The sequence below is a fragment of the Azolla caroliniana genome, unplaced genomic scaffold, assembly GCF_043228905.1.
Source record: "Azolla caroliniana isolate FFs.n. ecotype wild unplaced genomic scaffold, voAzoCaro1.0.p SCAF_15, whole genome shotgun sequence".
NCBI lineage: Eukaryota > Viridiplantae > Streptophyta > Polypodiopsida > Salviniales > Salviniaceae > Azolla > Azolla caroliniana.
This window is the reverse complement of record NW_028230450.1, coordinates 15,804,306-15,820,992: the sequence shown is the minus strand read 5'-3', so window position 1 is coordinate 15,820,992 and position 16,687 is coordinate 15,804,306. Positions and strand designations below refer to the sequence as shown.

Here is a 16,687-nt window from a genome sequence, read left to right as displayed (position 1 = left end):
AATTACGAGGCTCACAAGGACTACCATGTGATGACAATTACATAAGCCGAATTCACAATGCCGAATATCATGAATTGAGTTCATGGCATTTTCGATGGTGATCATGCGAACTCGCCTCTTAGAGACATCTCTATGGAGAGACATTTCTGCAAAGCGACACTTGCTCACGGGCACAAGTGAGCAAAGGCATATTGAGAATCATACTAACTATTTCCAATGTGTGAAGACAATGTTGCGCAAGAACTCCATCCTAAATTCTCTCTCTTACTTTCCCTCAACCTACTCCTAATCCACTACATTAGTTAGGCATTCACAACATCGATTCCTATTGGATACATCAAATGCCAAAAGATGGGAAGGGTCAATCATTGGACCCATTCCCATCCCAAACATTCTAATTTCAACCTTGTAAAAGACATAAGGTGAAACTTTCGAAGCTCCAACAAATTAATATTCTGCACTTGAAACCCCTTCCAACCTTTTGTTTGAAGGCTTCTGAAAACATAAAAGAGTTGTCAACTAGCCTTTGCTAGTACACCCAAAATATAACCATCACTTGCCATCTGCTAGTAAAGGATGTGTAACAATAGCAAATGACAATGGACTAAGTGGAAATCTCCAACAAGTTGATTTGGCAAGGGAGATGATTGAAGTGAGTCCATTAACAGTGGCGCATAGTACTCCACTCTGCCTAGGTAGAATTATAAGACAACGCACAGTGAGATCCAAACACCATATTGTGCATTTATGCTAAAAGACATGGGCAATTGACATGATCATATATATAGTTTCTCAATCAATTCTTGATTTGCATCTCAATAATAATACCTAACCTCATGAACATGACAAATACTAGGTAAGAATTCTGATGAGTTTCATACAATCTAGCAAAGAAATATGGCACCATTGCTTAAATGAGTTACCAGGCTTACCTTCAAAGTCTCTAGCATGAAATCGGAGTATCAACACTGATGAAATGCACCAGTAAAAGGCCATTTTAGGATGTCACAATACCAACCAACTCTACCTCTGTTGACTAAATTCACATCTCAGTCCTTACCAATCATTAGTCTGATTTTGTGAACACACCTAAATACACCACAATTTTCACATCACTTATTCCATATATGAAGAAAAAGCAGGAGAATTGAACAGATGTTTTCATTCAATGGCACACAGCGCTCACAATTCAACATTTCTATTTCAAGTCTGTACTCTTTAAGAATTATGCAACAATATAATTAAGAACTACATCAGATCAGTTCCACGGGCACAATAGAGAACAGAAAGGACTGATCACATAGCACCTCCCATGTGCAGTCAGTTACATAGCCACAAGACTAGAACAATGCCGATTTGTTGCATATAATATTTTCAATTAGATAAGAATGAAAGAAATCCCAACATCCATTCTATACATCAGTAACATGGAAAGATTCATTACATTAACAAACGAATTGCTAAAATGAGCAACAATTTAAAATATAGATCCAACCAGATAAGCAGCATATGTGCATAAACTGGTCCCATATTTAGATATGTAAACTCTAGATCAACATACAAGAAGCATCACCACACCATCTGCCACACATATATATAAGGCTTGCTTTCTTGAATCCCATTTTGTCATTATTCTCGTGATCATTACTTCCAGAGTATAATTTTACTGACTTTTAATCCTCAGAAGACTTATTATTTATCACTCATTGAGGATTCGTCCCTCCATTCATTACCATTGTTCGGCAAATATTCATTGTCATTAGTATCATAATCACTACTTACCAGGATAATTTCATTGACTTTGAACCCTCATGAGACTTATTACCAACCACTCATGAAGATTAGCCCCATATAGCCACATGACCCCATGATGAAACCAGATCATTATATAGTGAACAAGCTCCTACTACAACAATGTTTTACGCATAGAACAAGATGAACATTAGCAAGAACATGAACAAAAACACTACATTCATTCAAAAGAGAAGGTTGTTACTACATAAGCAAAATGATTACTAACAGGAAACGAAAACACCTCCACACACATAGACAAGATCAAAGAGACTATATCTGCATATAATATAGAGTAAGTAGAATCCATTACAGCACAGGAGAATATAAGTTTAGACCTAACAATCACATACGGCAATACCCCAGAGAGAGAGCAAGAAGAAATAATAAAAAAGTAGCAGTTCTTCAGGAACACAAAAATGATCACACCTTGCACGCCATATCCTTCGTTCATTCAGTCTTCATCCTTCCTCTATTGGCCCTCACAAGAAACAACTCACTCCTGCACCACCAAAGCCGGGCCTTGTGCATGACATAGCTCTCATCATCGGCGTCGAGGTCGCCCTTGATTCTTCTTCTCGTTCTCAAAGTGGAGCCGCATGCTCTCGATCGTCTTCTGCTCGCTCGGAGGTGCAAACTCAGGCTTCTTGCATGAGATAATCTCCCTTCCAGCACCACCCCTGCACACGATCCTCACATATATCTCCTGGCCTTCCTTGAAAAGCCTCTGGAGGACGGCAAGACCACCTGAAAACCCTAAGTCTTGAGCAGGCAGGTAACCTACGCGGCCTGTGGGGAGATCTACAAAGTATCCTACCGGCATAACCTCTTTGATCACAGCTTTCAGAGCATTCGGATCGGTAGGTTGCATCATTTTGGCTGGGTCCATATCAATGCGTGCCACTTCCTCTTCGAGGTCGAGCTCTGACACAGAAGGCCTTGGCTCCCTCCTGTAATTCCTTCGCGGTGGCCTCGAGGAAGAGTCGTAGGAAGAGGTCATCGCCATAATCCTAACCGACCTAGCGGAGGAAGAAGAAGAAGAAGAAGAAAGGGGAGGGGAAGGGAGGGGAAGACCAGAAGGGAATGGTGGTACCTGTTTGAGGCGGGGATGATCGGCAGAAACGGCAGACTGCAGGCGAGCTGAGCTACCGAGGAAAGAAGAAGAAGAAGAAGAAGAAGAAGAAGAAGAAGAAGAAGAAGGAGAAGAGAGTCTCATCCGCAGGGCAGAAGAAGCAGAAGAAGAGGAAGGGGAAGAAGAAGCTTTGCTGCAGGAGGCGAGGTTAGCGATGGCGGTGAGGGACCTCATGGCAGAGAAGGCAGGAGGAGGAGGGGAGACAGAAGAAGAAATGAGGTCTGAGTACATATTATTTCTGATCAGAAAAAGAGAGAAAAAAGAAGAAGAAGAAGAAGGCTCTTCTTTCCACGCACTAAACCCTAACCCTAACCCTAACCCTAGAAAAAGAGCCCTAAAACCCTCAAAAAAAAAAGAAATATCTTTCTCATTAGGATAAGGCCCTCCCCCCCATCCACATAAAGATTTTTCTTTCCATGATGCCATAACATAACACATAACATAACCTAACATAACATACCATAACATAACATAACATAGCATAGCATAACATAACATAACATAACATAACATAGCATAGCATAGCATAACATAACATAACATAACATAGCATAGCATAGCATAGCATAGCATAACATAACATAACATAGCATAGCATAGCATAACATAACATAACATAACATAGCATAGCATAACATAGCATAGCATAGCATAACATAACATAACATAACATAACATAACATAACATAACATAAAAATACTATTACTCGACCGCTGTTCAGACTGCTTTCCTCGATTAGGTGCCCCTTGGTTTAAGGATGTAAACTGGATATTTAGGGAAAATTTCAGAGTACCTGCAGCTAACAAGTGGGAAGACAGGTTTATTAGAACAGTATTTTCGGCATGGAAACAAGTATTACCTGGTTTGCTTCGCAATAAACCTAAGCCCAATCATTATATTGAGTATATTAGACAAAGGATAGTTTGGAATCCGTTGTTTACAACATCAGATGGTTCGCTGTTGGGTTCTAGACAATGGTTATCATGGGGAAAAATGGCAGAAGGTCCTGCAAAAACTGTTCAGACATGGCAACGTTTTTTATCAAGGTCATGGGAAGAACAAAAAGAAATCCTAGGTAGTATGCATGGGGGACAAATAATGTACCAACAAATTCAAGAGGCTATGAGTAGATTTCCTATTCCACCCAATAACTCTAATCACAGATGGGTTGGGGTCTTTTCAAGATTGGAAGTACTCTTGGCTGTTAAAGGATATTCAGATGATAAGACCTACCGATCCTTTGAGGTGGATGAAGCAAACCAATTGACACAATCCGGGGAAATGAGGATAGATTACCCTTATGCTATGGAACACAAGATAAGAATCATCGGATATGCTGACCGGAAATGGTACATTGACCCAATGATTGGGGAAATAAAGGCACATTGGAAGTTGTGGGTGTTGGCTAAAATACCGGTTTTCAGATTAGAATGGGACCCAATGGATTATCAGTGGACAGACCCTTTTACGGGTAACAAATTTAATTTTTTCCAATATTCTGTACAGTTAGGAAGACATGTGCTTTCAGATATACGAGATGTGACACCGGCTGCTTTTCAATTTTGGAATCAACAAGGTATTACTCCCCAATTCCTGGCAAATTTTTGGGTAGTGTTATGGGCTAGAAAACAGCCACACCAAATATTGCATGTACAGTGGTTGCTTGTACATCGAGCCTTGCCAGTTGGCACATGGCTGCATAGGATGGGAGTAGAGTCTACTTGCGCACGATGTCGTTTACAAATGGAAACTCAAAAACATTGCTTATGGGAATGTATTGAGTCTCAATTGATATGGCAACGTCTCCTTAGAATTTTTGCTAATTATTTCTCCCCGTTGGTTTTCACTTGGGGTATGGTGGTTTGGACATCTCTTGTCCGTGATGTATTTCATTATGATAACGAATCAATGGACCATGGATTTTGCACTAATTTTGGAAGAGTACATAAAGTACCATTGTTGTCACTACAGTTTACAGGAATACGAAAGGAAGTCCAACCAGTATGGGAGATATTGAGTAGTACCACTATATATCATATTTGGAAGACTAGGTGCTCTCTTATTTTCCAACAACTGAAAACACCACCGGCCGAATTGGTCTCAAATATTTGGTTAGACATAGTGCATACTTTGAAGGGACAATGGGATGGTATTATTGGTGACTCTGATGCTAAGATTGCTCAACGGCATGAGTTTATCACTATATGGAAACCTTCTCCATTCATGACAGCCAACTGTGGTACTCCTTATTGGCATTATCAACCTCCGAAATGGTTGTTTCCCCCCCCAATTACATAGAACTTTGAATCTTGTAAAATGACTATACTAATGACAGGATATCTTTTTAAAAAAAAAAAAAAAAAACATAACATAGCATAGCATAGCATAGCATAACATAGCATAGCATAACATAACATAACATAACATAACATAACATAACATAACATAGCATAGCATAGCATAGCATAGCATAGCATAGCATAGCATAGCATAGCATAGCATAGCATAGCATAGCATAGCATAACATAACATAACATAGCATAACATAACATAACATAACATAACATAACATAACATACATACATACATACATACATACATACATACATACATAGACACACATACGTACGTATGCACATATGCACATACACGAGGGGACACCAATCTCGAATGTACGTACATCCATACACACACACACACACACACACACACACACACACACACACACACACACACACACACATGCACATATGTACATGAGGGGACACTAGCCCCGAAACCCGTCGCTACTAGTGGTACTGGTGTTAGCTCTCATCCATGGCCTCCTTAACGCGTGCATATTACGCTTGTGAAGTTGTGGAGCGGGACCTCCCACCACTGACTTGAACCAACGAAGCCATATTGGGTTCGCTCCGCTCCGTAAGATGATTCAATGTTCTTGAGTTTCTGACGTTAAATGTCTTCAACTATATCTATTCGATCCGAGAATTCGCTTCAAGAGACGCCTTTGCACTTTACTTTCATGTTGAGTTGTTCTTGTGTTTTCGCTTGTTTGTGTTATTTTCGCCTCTAATATTGTTCTAAAATATCCAATTTATGTTGGGGGGAAATAAGGGTAGAGAGCAAATATAATTTAAGCAACAACACGGTTTATGTGTCGCATCAACAATAGGAAAAATAAAGAAGGTAGTTTGTAGAGAGGGGAAAGGTGGTTACAATTTTGTTATTGAAGAATTATCAAAGAGTGGTGACGTTACCGATATATCCCGCCCGGTCCACAACTTATCATTTTAGAAGGTGAATTCATCAAAGGCAATCAACCATTGACGAATAATCCTAATGTGGGTGGTTTTGGTCCGGCGGAAGTGGAAATCGTACTCCAAGATTTCAATTGGTTGTCTCTTTTTGAAAACCTAATCTAGCCACTCTGTATAATAGGGTTGCAAGGATATTAGCCTTGATTATATCTCGCAAACTTACTAAGATTATTGTGAGTTGTTATAATTTATATATAACCAAAAAATATTTTATTAGATCATATGTGATTTGCGGCCGAGTGAGGATTATCACAAATCTTTCATGTCAAGTTCTGATTCAATGAGCTTCAATCTACGTGTGAATTTGTAGGAGGTGACGATAAAGTCTGTTCACTTGTTTGTTCACCACACAATTATCTTAGGTACTATAAAGAATGTCAACTATCGTAGAGTCGGGGTGTGCAACAATGTTGTGGATGTGTGAACAAGAGAAGGAATAAGAGAAAACAATGAGAAATGAAATGCACACGGGAGGGAGGTAAGAGCTTATGCACAAAAGAGATCAAAACTATATTTATCAACTAAGGAAACCCCAATGAAACTCAATGGGATTTAGATAGATATTGCATTAAATGTAGTTGGTGGAGTCTAATCGTAGACATCCAACCAAATACAAATCTATCCTAAGAATATCTAATATTCTTTAACAACATTTACACTTGACAACTAACTAGACATTACAATCTAGTTCTTCGTGCCTACAATGAAAGGAGTCATGCCCAAGCAAATGGAAAGAACCTAGAGGACCCGATGGAGAAAGAAGATAAGCACAACAAAGAGCTCGATAGATAATACCAATGAAAATAAAGAGAGATGAGATAAAGCCGATGGAGAAGAGGAAGAGTGAGACCAAAATTGACAAAGTAAGACTGACACACTTTATTTGACTCGATTTGGTAAGTTGTAGGAAGACTTTTTGAAGCATGGAATTAACACTCATGATGAGACAAATTATAAGGGGGGTGGGGTAAGACAAGCATAGGCTTGAGATCGAAGACCTTTGTGAAAATATTGGTCATTTGCTTGTCTGTGCCAAAAGTATTGGAGGTTGATGTCTCTGGCTAATATCCACTCATTGATATAGTTGTTGTGTGTGTCAATGTGCTTGGTTCGAGTGTGAAACATCAGATTCTTTTCTAGTTAGTTGTTGGGATTATCATAGTAAATCACAATCGGCTTGTTGACCAACTCATTGAAGTCTTTCAATAGTTTTTGAAGCCACACTACTTCATATGCAACCGGACAACCTATAGAGCAGCTTCTTTGATCGCCAAACCACATCGAGATGGTTGCATCATGTAAACCTCCTTGAGCTCACTTTGGAAGAGCGCATTCTTCATACCATTTAACACAAGTAGTACTCGTGCATTGTTGCGAGCACAATTATTGTCATCCTGACATTCATTTTTGCCATTGAGGCAAAAGTTTCCTCATTATAGTCTATGCCACAAGTTTCCTTGTCTTCATCAGACATATCTAGGTATGCTACTAATAATCATCGATGAAAGTAACGAAATACATACACCCACCCAATCTCTCATTCAAAGCTAGGCCCCATATGTTCAAGTGGATGAAGTTCAACAAGCCTTTACTCACATGAATCCTGTCATTTAGGAATGAATGCATAGTCGAGATTTTTTAGAGTAAATTGCTACAAGCTATGCACAACTCCTTTTTACTATATTGATTGGAGTTTATGGAGGTTTACATGGCCAAATCTCTTATACCACAACTAGATATTTGTTGTGTTTACTGTGTGTGTCAATGTTGGTTTCGACCTTGTTGTGTCGAGGATAAACATGTGACCTTCTCTTCTTGCACTAGTGATATACCGATCCTTGTCCGTGATGAACCAACCTCCATGGTTGAGTCATACTTCCATTCCTTGCTCAACAATTTGGCCAACTGAGACCAAATTCTTTGTGATGATTGGGACATGCAATACGTCCTTGATGTAGCCTTTGTTATGATGATGGTTAAAGACCACATCCCGAATGTGCTCAATTGTGTGTATGGAATCATCATTGGTCTCTAGCTAGATAGTTTTCTTGGGATCCCGTAGGTTCATGAACCATTCATGATATCTCATCATGTGATTTGAGGCTCTTGAGTCAACCAACTAGATATCATTAGGTTGTAGGGAAGTGCTCGATGTCAGGTTTACTCCTAGTGTCACATGACAAAAATTAGCCCTTTGTTATCTCTACTAGTCAAAGAAACATAGTCTGTTTGTTGCTAGGGCAAGGCTTCTGACTCATTCTTGTTCTTCTCACACTTTGCTTCGAAGTGGCCACGATTTTTGCAATACCAACACTTTATTTGCTAGTTTTGCTTGGTTGATGTGGGTTGGTGGAATTTCGTCGATTTCTTCCACCTTCTTGCTCTTGGGAATTAAATTCTTGTGGACCTTATCCACCTCTTCCTTGGCCAACTCTCCTCCAATTAACACGACCATGAACCTAATCTGGCTGTCTTTGTTGTGTATAGCATCTACCCATAAGATATTGCATTTTTTTATTGTAGATAGTTTTTCTCAACCATCAATATGGATTGCAATCCAATAAAATTTGAGGGGTTCTCCCTTGTTGTTATGCCGGTTGGAAAAGTTTCATACTAATGTGCGAGGCCAATGAGGCAAATTTGTACCATCTTGTTGTGGTCGATCGTGAAGTTGATGCAATCAAGTGAATCACAAAAGTCCTTGATCTTGAAGGTATAGTTCGTCATGGACATATCCCTCTACCAAATATTGTTCAAGTCTTGCTAGAGTTGAAGCTTTTGACCCATGGTTGAAACTACGAAAAGTTTCTTCAAAATTTTCCAAACTTCCTTTGGGGCCTTTGTGTACCGGATATAGCTAAACATGTGATCTTGCACACATGTTTCCAAGCAGTACATTACTCAACAAACACGTTAATGTGATGTCGTATAGTCAAGGTTTATGAGATTGGAGGCTATTTCTTGAGCACCCTAGGTATAACTGTAGTAACCCTACCCAACCAGGTACTAGTGCATCTTGTACTCCCAAGATGTGTAGTTGTGCATGTCCAACTTCTCTGTTGGAAGCGTGCTACCCATCATGCTTTCATTTGTTGATTTAGCTCTTATCCTCGACGTACAACTCTTATCAATTCGAATGTGATCCCCATGAGCTCAATGAAGGATCACCAACCCTCAAGTTCTAATACCATAATTGAACTATCCAGAATGTATTCATCTTTGGTTGTCATTTCTATAGTGCAATCATATCATCCATTTTGAGAGGTTTGTTTCACTAGTAGTTCAACAACATAGCACATGTAGTTCTTGATACCAAGGACGATATGGATCCTTGTCATGCCACAATATTTTCAATTTATTTGTTAGTAATGTAAATGTTTTGTGATTTTTGATACCATAGTCATGAATACATTTACCCATCATGACAAAAAAAGGTGGGAGGAGAAGATAGAGACATATATGTAAAATTGCAAATGATTTCTTCTCAGCCTATGAATTCTTCATTAAATAAAGCTTTGTACAACAACAAGACTTTTATAATACCATTTGCCCGGATTGTTATCGAGATGTGTGAGATGTGTGAGAGAGACACGATTGAAGGTAATAAATAGTGATAGCTCATTGCAACACATAAACAAGGTCTCCGGGAAGGAGGATCTCAGATTGGGGTGGGTTCGTATATACGTAAGGTATAGTCATGGTGCTAGTGCGGTATAGCCCTAATACGAGCCATTGTTGATTTCTCAGCATCCCGAGAAATAGCTCTTGGAATCTCTTCCCTTCATATGACTTGGGCAGTGGGACTTGTTCCAACCTTGCCCCCACCACTTCCTGGCCATCAGCTGTCTCCACCACTTCAGCATTGCCACCGCATATCAGCTTCTCAGTTATTGTCACCGTGTTCCGGTTGAAGAACAATGAATACCTAAACACACACACACACATACAGAAAAAAAAAGTTCAAAATTCATTGTGTCATCATTCATGTTACTAAGAGTGAGGTTAGGATTTCTCACTCTTCATTTTAGGGGAAAGAAGGAAGAAACATTGGCATGTCCCTAGTAACTCTTTTGCAAACTTTCGCCAATTTCCGAAGATCATTAACATAGACCCCCATCACCTTTCACAAATTACTAGAACATCCTATCAGGTTTTTTGGTATGACCAAATTGCCTCCCCTTTATTTTCATGGGGGTTTATCGATTCTTAGTTAGGCATATTAATGGGATTAATGAGGACCAACCTACCTTATCCCTAATGAGAACTGAATTAGTTGCGGAGAAAATTACCTTTGGTTTAGTCTAATTAAATTTGATGGGTAGTTTGATACTCAAAAAACATGTGTGAGGGTGATGCTCATCATTTTTATGAATTGACAGATATCCTGGTAAATATGTGCGAAAAGGTTTGGCACAACGGTGTTTTTTTTACGAGAAATAAATTACGTGTATATGTATACATACATACAAATACAAATACACACACTCTCTCTCACTCACACAAATGGAAGCAAAATTAACTTACAGCAAGAAGGTGAGAGATGCTGAGCAAAAGCCTTTGCCTTCAACAAAGGCTGGTGCATACAAGAATGTGGCTGTCCGGTTCCGATTGTAGAGAAATGGGTCAAAGCGGCGGGGATTAATCCGAAGCTTGGGCCTCAAGTAGTGAATTTCAGTCTCTTGATGAAGTTCAACTATGATTCGGCCCGGCTGCACTGGATGTAGCAATCTTTCAATAGTGGCAGTAACTAGGACATTGTCTATATCAATTTCTATGTCCTTGTCTTCACTTGTGATATTTTTATTCCCATCGCTCTTACCACTCGGCGACAATACAACGACTTTCTCTGTCGTATAAAAGCGCATAGATAGATATATCAGCAAATTCCCATAAACAAAAAAGAAAACATACACCATAGTTCCTATGACTTCCATGGCCACATGGCTCCATGGAGTTAAGTGCATCAAGAAAACCTCTGAACTTCAAAAACATGGATGTGCAAAGGTTAAGTGTTATTAAATGTGTAATATTGAGAACCGTGGATCCTAAACCCTAAAATGACATACCTGCTTGTACAAGGTTAAGTGTTATTTAAGTGTGTAATATTGAGAACCATGGATCCTAAACCCTAAAATGACATACCTGCTTGTAGTACTCCCGCACGCACAAGATCAATCTCATAAAATGGTGAACCCTGGACATGATAGACCTCCTCGAACATGCCGACACAACCCCAGTCGGCAATGCTAGGATTGTGAGGATGAAGTATGACTATGGGTGGGTTCGGTAGAGATGGCACCCTCAAATGTGCCACAAAACAGAATAGATTGGCAGGCCATTTCCCTTGTATGCACACCAGCACATGAGGCTTGGTCAATTTCACAAGCTGCAACGTCCTCTCTTCCAAGTTTTTCTTAATGCTCTCTGCCCTCTTCTCCAAGACCGGATAATCTGGCCTTTCAGGTTTCGAAGGCGGCCATTGTGTTATAAGGTCCACTGCCTCTTGTAAAGAATAAACCTTGTTTACCTCACCAGATGGCTCCTCATATCCTTGGTGCGGGGCTTGCAGCTTTTCTTGAGCATTGCTCGTCGAAGCGCACACGATTTCTTGTAGTTGCATCTGTAGGTCTACTCTATGACCGGAACTCATTATTCCCGATCCTTGCCTCATGCTTAAGTATTGAGATTTTGAAGTTGTCGACTCCTTGCCAAGTTGATGAATCTCGTGACTTTTCGTCACTGATCTATTGATCATCGTGCCATCTCGACGATACGGAGCTTTGAATGCCCATTGGTAAAGCTTCTCATACCAAGCATGTAGAGTTTCCTTTCCGTATTTGGAAACCTTTTCCGCGACAGCAAGATCCTCCGCAATCACGAAACCAATGTCAGTAGGTTGAACTCGACGTTTGTGGGGAAAGAGTATGACCTCTCGTGTGCCATTTGTGACATCGATGGAGATATCAAGGCCAAAGAGAATTATCTTAAATTTGCTGTAGACAATCTCCACAACCTAACAGAAATCAGCAGCATCCATGTTGAACTGATCTCTGGTGCATGCATATAGGAAGAAGAAGTTTTGTGCATGTTTGTAAAAGTTAACAAATAGAGCATACCTCCTCAAATGTTAATCCTTTCTGGTGGAAGCAGGCTGGTAAGATTACTGGATATATCTCTTGCTGCTGTCCATGGCAATATTTTTCCATCCAATGACCAGGCATAGGACTGCATACCTTAAGCCCAGACTTGAAAAGGTTTATAACCAGAGTAGAGATACCTTTGACTTCACAGCTGACAAAACACACAATCCTCTGGTAAGAGAATTTGGAGTTGCCTATCTTATGATCAATTAGCAGACTTAAAATTGTTTTATTAATTGTCCAAATAGTTTCTATGTATACCATCCCTCATATTTTTCCTCTTTATGTTCATATCGATTGCATGACCAATTTTACGTTGCCGAACACTACAACACAACAAAGAAATCTGATTGAGGAAAAAACATGACTACGGAGTCACCTTCGAGCCAGAAGTTGGTACCGGATCGCTTCTGGGCATACAATTTCAATCCCACCATCAACATCATCCCATATGGGATTATCTTGATTCTCTGGCTTCAACATTTCCACTATCAGCCGCACCTTTGAGCCACAAAATCTATGCACCGACAATGTACGCATGATTTGTGCAGCATCCTCGGCGACTGGATCCTGAGCTTTGTTGGAATATAATCCAAACATAAGAGCATTTTATAGATTATAAGACTCCCAATTACTAAATACATATCAGGCTTTTGAAGAAAGCCGAACCTGTGCCAGGTGATCTGCCATCAAGAAAAATGCTGATGCAATGTTAGCACTCACGCGTGCAAGGTCCAAGTCCTTAAGGGGTGTGCCCTCAATGAAGTCAACACGACCTTTGTACTCTGTTAACAAAACTTTTAGCTCAAACCTGCAACAAAGGGTGACAAATTACCAACAAAATAATGCACACAGAGAGATGATGGACATCCTGCAAACATTTTTATGTTCAATCCTTACGAGGGCTTAAAAGGAGCCATTATGACCATTCGGAGAGGAAAAGCTCGCATATCTGCAAATAAGATTACGCATGTATTATAGTTTAAACGTGTGGAAGAACTAATCGTCAATGTAACAAAGTCAATAACGAATGTAGCATTCATTAGATAATATAAGCTGACCTTCAGCATGTGATGGATGATAAATCTCTGAAAGAAAGTCCTCTACAGCTCTATAAGATAGATTCCCGCTAACAATTATGAAACGAGACCCGACAACTTTTTGTGCAGCATATTTCCCACCATAAGGCCTGCAAAAAAGTTCAGATACATGTCTTTTTGGTTAGAAATGGAGCAAGGAGAGATTGAGACTTTACCTAAAATATGGTAGGCATGAGCAACCAGATTTACCTTCTAGATGCCAGATCCAGTATCTTGTTTATTTCTACAGGGATATATACGACAGCAGCTAAAATTATGAGAATTGTAACACAACGACCCCATTCTGTTTTCAATGTAATGTCACCATACCCCACAGTGAAGACCTGCCCACTTGATAACCATGACATATTAAGACTATTTGTTAGCTGGATCCAGTATATATGCAGATTTGGGGGCAAAGTGAGATATTCTGACTTATGAGAACAAGGAGAGAAATGCAGATCATTTACCGTGACAATCACGAAGTAGAAGGCATCATAGAAACTTAGACATCCATATGGAAGGCAACTCTCTGATTCTTGCACATGTTTTGGGGTCGCACGCCACTCAACCCATTGCAACACCCCTGCTGCTAGCACAACTGAAGAAACAAAGAAAGACAATTTTAATACCCAAAGTAGCATTAACATGGTGCTAATTGTCTATAAAACAAAAATTAGAGTCTTGAAGGCATATGCAACCGAAAGTTGATACACTAGATCAATACAATCCACTATGCGATCGAGGAGGTTCACTTGACCGAACGTGAGAGGAAAAGAGAATGTGATAATACCACAATTAGTAATCATTAAAAACTCAATTCATTTGCTCACAGATTCCAAGGCAGTAAGCAATCATCATAAAGATTTCTTGGCCGACAGCTCCACCCGGAAGTGCCCAAGATGATAACAATGGAACTGCCCTGTCCAACATCACTACGCTCTCAATCTGTACTGACATGATTTCTGGATATGGTTATTGCAACATTTGAGCTTTGACACAAACCTGAGAACTCGAAATACCAAAAACACTTGGGGTATTGCCGCATCCTCCATCACACCACTGTTCCATACAGCAATGTCGTCAAGTCATATTTTACAGACATAATTTATTTGGAGAGCATTATTCATTGATATAAGCATGATTCCAATCACCTAAGTATGAAATAGATTGGAAGTGTGCTTATTAGATCCACAATCCCATTGAGAGATAAGGCATAATACAGCCGCACCGGGGCACTGATTAATAAATAGACATAGAATGAAAGGTAAATCCAATCTGTTTTAGATGTAAAAGAAAATTAATGATAGATTTAATGGACAACCACTGATGTATGCATTTCCAGTAATTAAATGTTTTCCAATGTCTAATCAAATTGTTGAAACTAAAAAGAGGTTAGTATCTTTGATATGCACGGATATCCATGTTTTACAACTATCTTTAGTTAGTAAATACTGCCAAATGATATTACTAATCAGATGTAGTTTAGAGACAAAATGACGAGCTCATACTAGAATTTATCGACTTGCCTGTAAAGTTTAATGAGATAATCTAGTAGAAAGAAGAAGCTGCAGGAGAATTGAACAACCGTGATCCAATGTGGTGTGTTGCTCGCATATCTTCGCGAATTAAGGATGCACAAACAAAAACATTTAGAAAAAAAAAAGGCAAACACATTCAAAATGGTGAAATTAATATAGGACATGTTTCAGAACAAGAAAACTCACGTCGTGCGCACATAGAGTGCTAGCAACAGCAAGCCTGCAATGCATTCTAGCTGCATTAAGAAGAATCGGAGTTGCATCATGTCTCAAAACATTATAACCGAACATTGATTGATAAAAAAACATATAAGCTGCATATATCAGTTTTCGGTGTCGATATGCATTACCACCAGTAAAATTCTGCCCAAAAAAGGTCCTCGGAGGCTCGTTCTCACTTTGGTCGAGAGTGGAACCTTGCCATAGAGGAAGGATTCATGGTATATTGATAGAACATCCTACACATACAGAACAGAGCTGAAAATTGAGGTCTCATTCTTCCATTCCAGCACATGATAATGAGAATGAAATGCAGCCCAATAACTAAAGCTTATTGTTGTGAAACACAAACTACCATGCTTCCACCATGGCATTCCATGTGACAAAAACATATGAATGTGTGTGTGAGAGAGAACAGAAAGAAAAGAAAGAAAGATATATTAACAGTCTTCTAAGACCAAATTTGGCCCATGAGACAACTGGTTATTAATAATTTGTTAATGTACTCTAACAAAGATTCGAACTCTGCACCTACACTATTAAGTCAATGGCTCTAAGAGAGAGAGAGAGAGAAAGAAAGAAATATTAACGTCTTTTAAGAGGCCAAAATGGCTTATAAGACCAAACAAGAGATTACATCTTAGGTGTTGTCTCGTCTTTGAGAACAACAAATCGGCATATAATGAATATTACTCAGTAAATAAGATAAAAAGAGACGAAGGAATCTGGTTTTTGGCACATGTGAGATTCTCAAGTTAGATCTATTATAACTTTTGTCTTTGAAAGATCTCTATCATAAGTCAATCCAGAATAGAGAGGTCTTTGAAGCCGAGGGAAGCACATGTGATGGTGGGTGAGAGAGAAAGAGAGAGAGAGAAAGAAAGAAAGAAAGAAATATTAACATCTTTTGAGAGAGAGAGAGAGAGAGAGACCTTGCTAACGGTGATTCTCTTGCCAGAAGCGGACCACTCGGGGATAGGCCAAATGCAACTGGTGACAAACTTTACGAGAAATGACATAGAGAACCAATTGAAGCAATAGGGAGCCTTTTTTCCCGTGGTGCCATCCACAAGGACATCACTAGTGGCACCATGTCCCGTACTAGGTTGATTTGAGACAAAGCCTTGTGCGTTATCGTCCACAGTATCTGATTCCTCAACTGGGAGGCTAGAAGTTGTGGTAGAACATTGGCCTGTGGCCGATACCAATAATGACTTGGCAATCTCGCCACTTTGCACCTCGATGCCTTCAAACGTTGGTAACAACACTTCCACTCTTCCTGTTGATCTCTCCGGAGAACTCCACCCGTCTACTAACCTTGTGTTGTTTCCGGGGCATCTGTCCATCAACCAAACATCATCATGGTTTCTTTGTATTATATCTTCCTAGAGTTATTAAGTATACAAATGAGTTTATGTTCTAAGTTTTTTGAAAACATTCATCGTCTCGATGTCTTTATTGCCTACA

General features: G+C 39.5%; 2 protein-coding genes across 3 annotated transcripts; both read right to left on the bottom strand.

Moving 5' to 3' along the window:
* Positions 1 to 2,048: 2,048 nt before the first annotated feature.
* Positions 2,049 to 3,169, bottom strand: LOC147854810 (uncharacterized). The gene has a single exon (XM_087331715.1). The coding sequence runs from the start codon at positions 3,152 to 3,154 to the stop codon at positions 2,336 to 2,338; it is 819 nt and encodes a 272-aa protein (XP_087187841.1). The 5' UTR covers positions 3,155 to 3,169; the 3' UTR covers positions 2,049 to 2,335.
* Positions 3,170 to 9,730: 6,561 nt separating this feature from the next.
* LOC147854809 (uncharacterized) lies at positions 9,731 to 15,604 on the bottom strand. Of its 2 annotated transcripts, XM_087331712.1 has the most exons (17): positions 15,576 to 15,604; positions 15,352 to 15,459; positions 15,188 to 15,237; positions 14,990 to 15,079; positions 14,615 to 14,698; positions 14,466 to 14,522; positions 14,294 to 14,382; positions 13,931 to 14,061; positions 13,671 to 13,804; positions 13,443 to 13,570; positions 13,282 to 13,333; positions 13,051 to 13,192; positions 12,761 to 12,951; positions 12,358 to 12,532; positions 11,384 to 12,254; positions 10,766 to 11,087; positions 9,731 to 10,166 (listed from the first exon to the last, which is right to left on the bottom strand). In XM_087331712.1, exons 1-17 carry the CDS (start codon positions 15,597 to 15,599, stop codon positions 9,860 to 9,862), a joined length of 2,955 nt encoding a protein of 984 aa, XP_087187838.1. In that variant the 5' UTR covers positions 15,600 to 15,604; the 3' UTR covers positions 9,731 to 9,859. The 2 variants fall into 2 exon arrangements, with proteins under 2 accessions (XP_087187838.1, XP_087187837.1); XM_087331711.1 differs by lacking the exons at positions 14,990 to 15,079; positions 15,188 to 15,237; positions 15,352 to 15,459; positions 15,576 to 15,604 and having other exon boundaries at positions 14,294 to 14,377; positions 14,615 to 14,717.
* Positions 15,605 to 16,687: the final 1,083 nt, after the last annotated feature.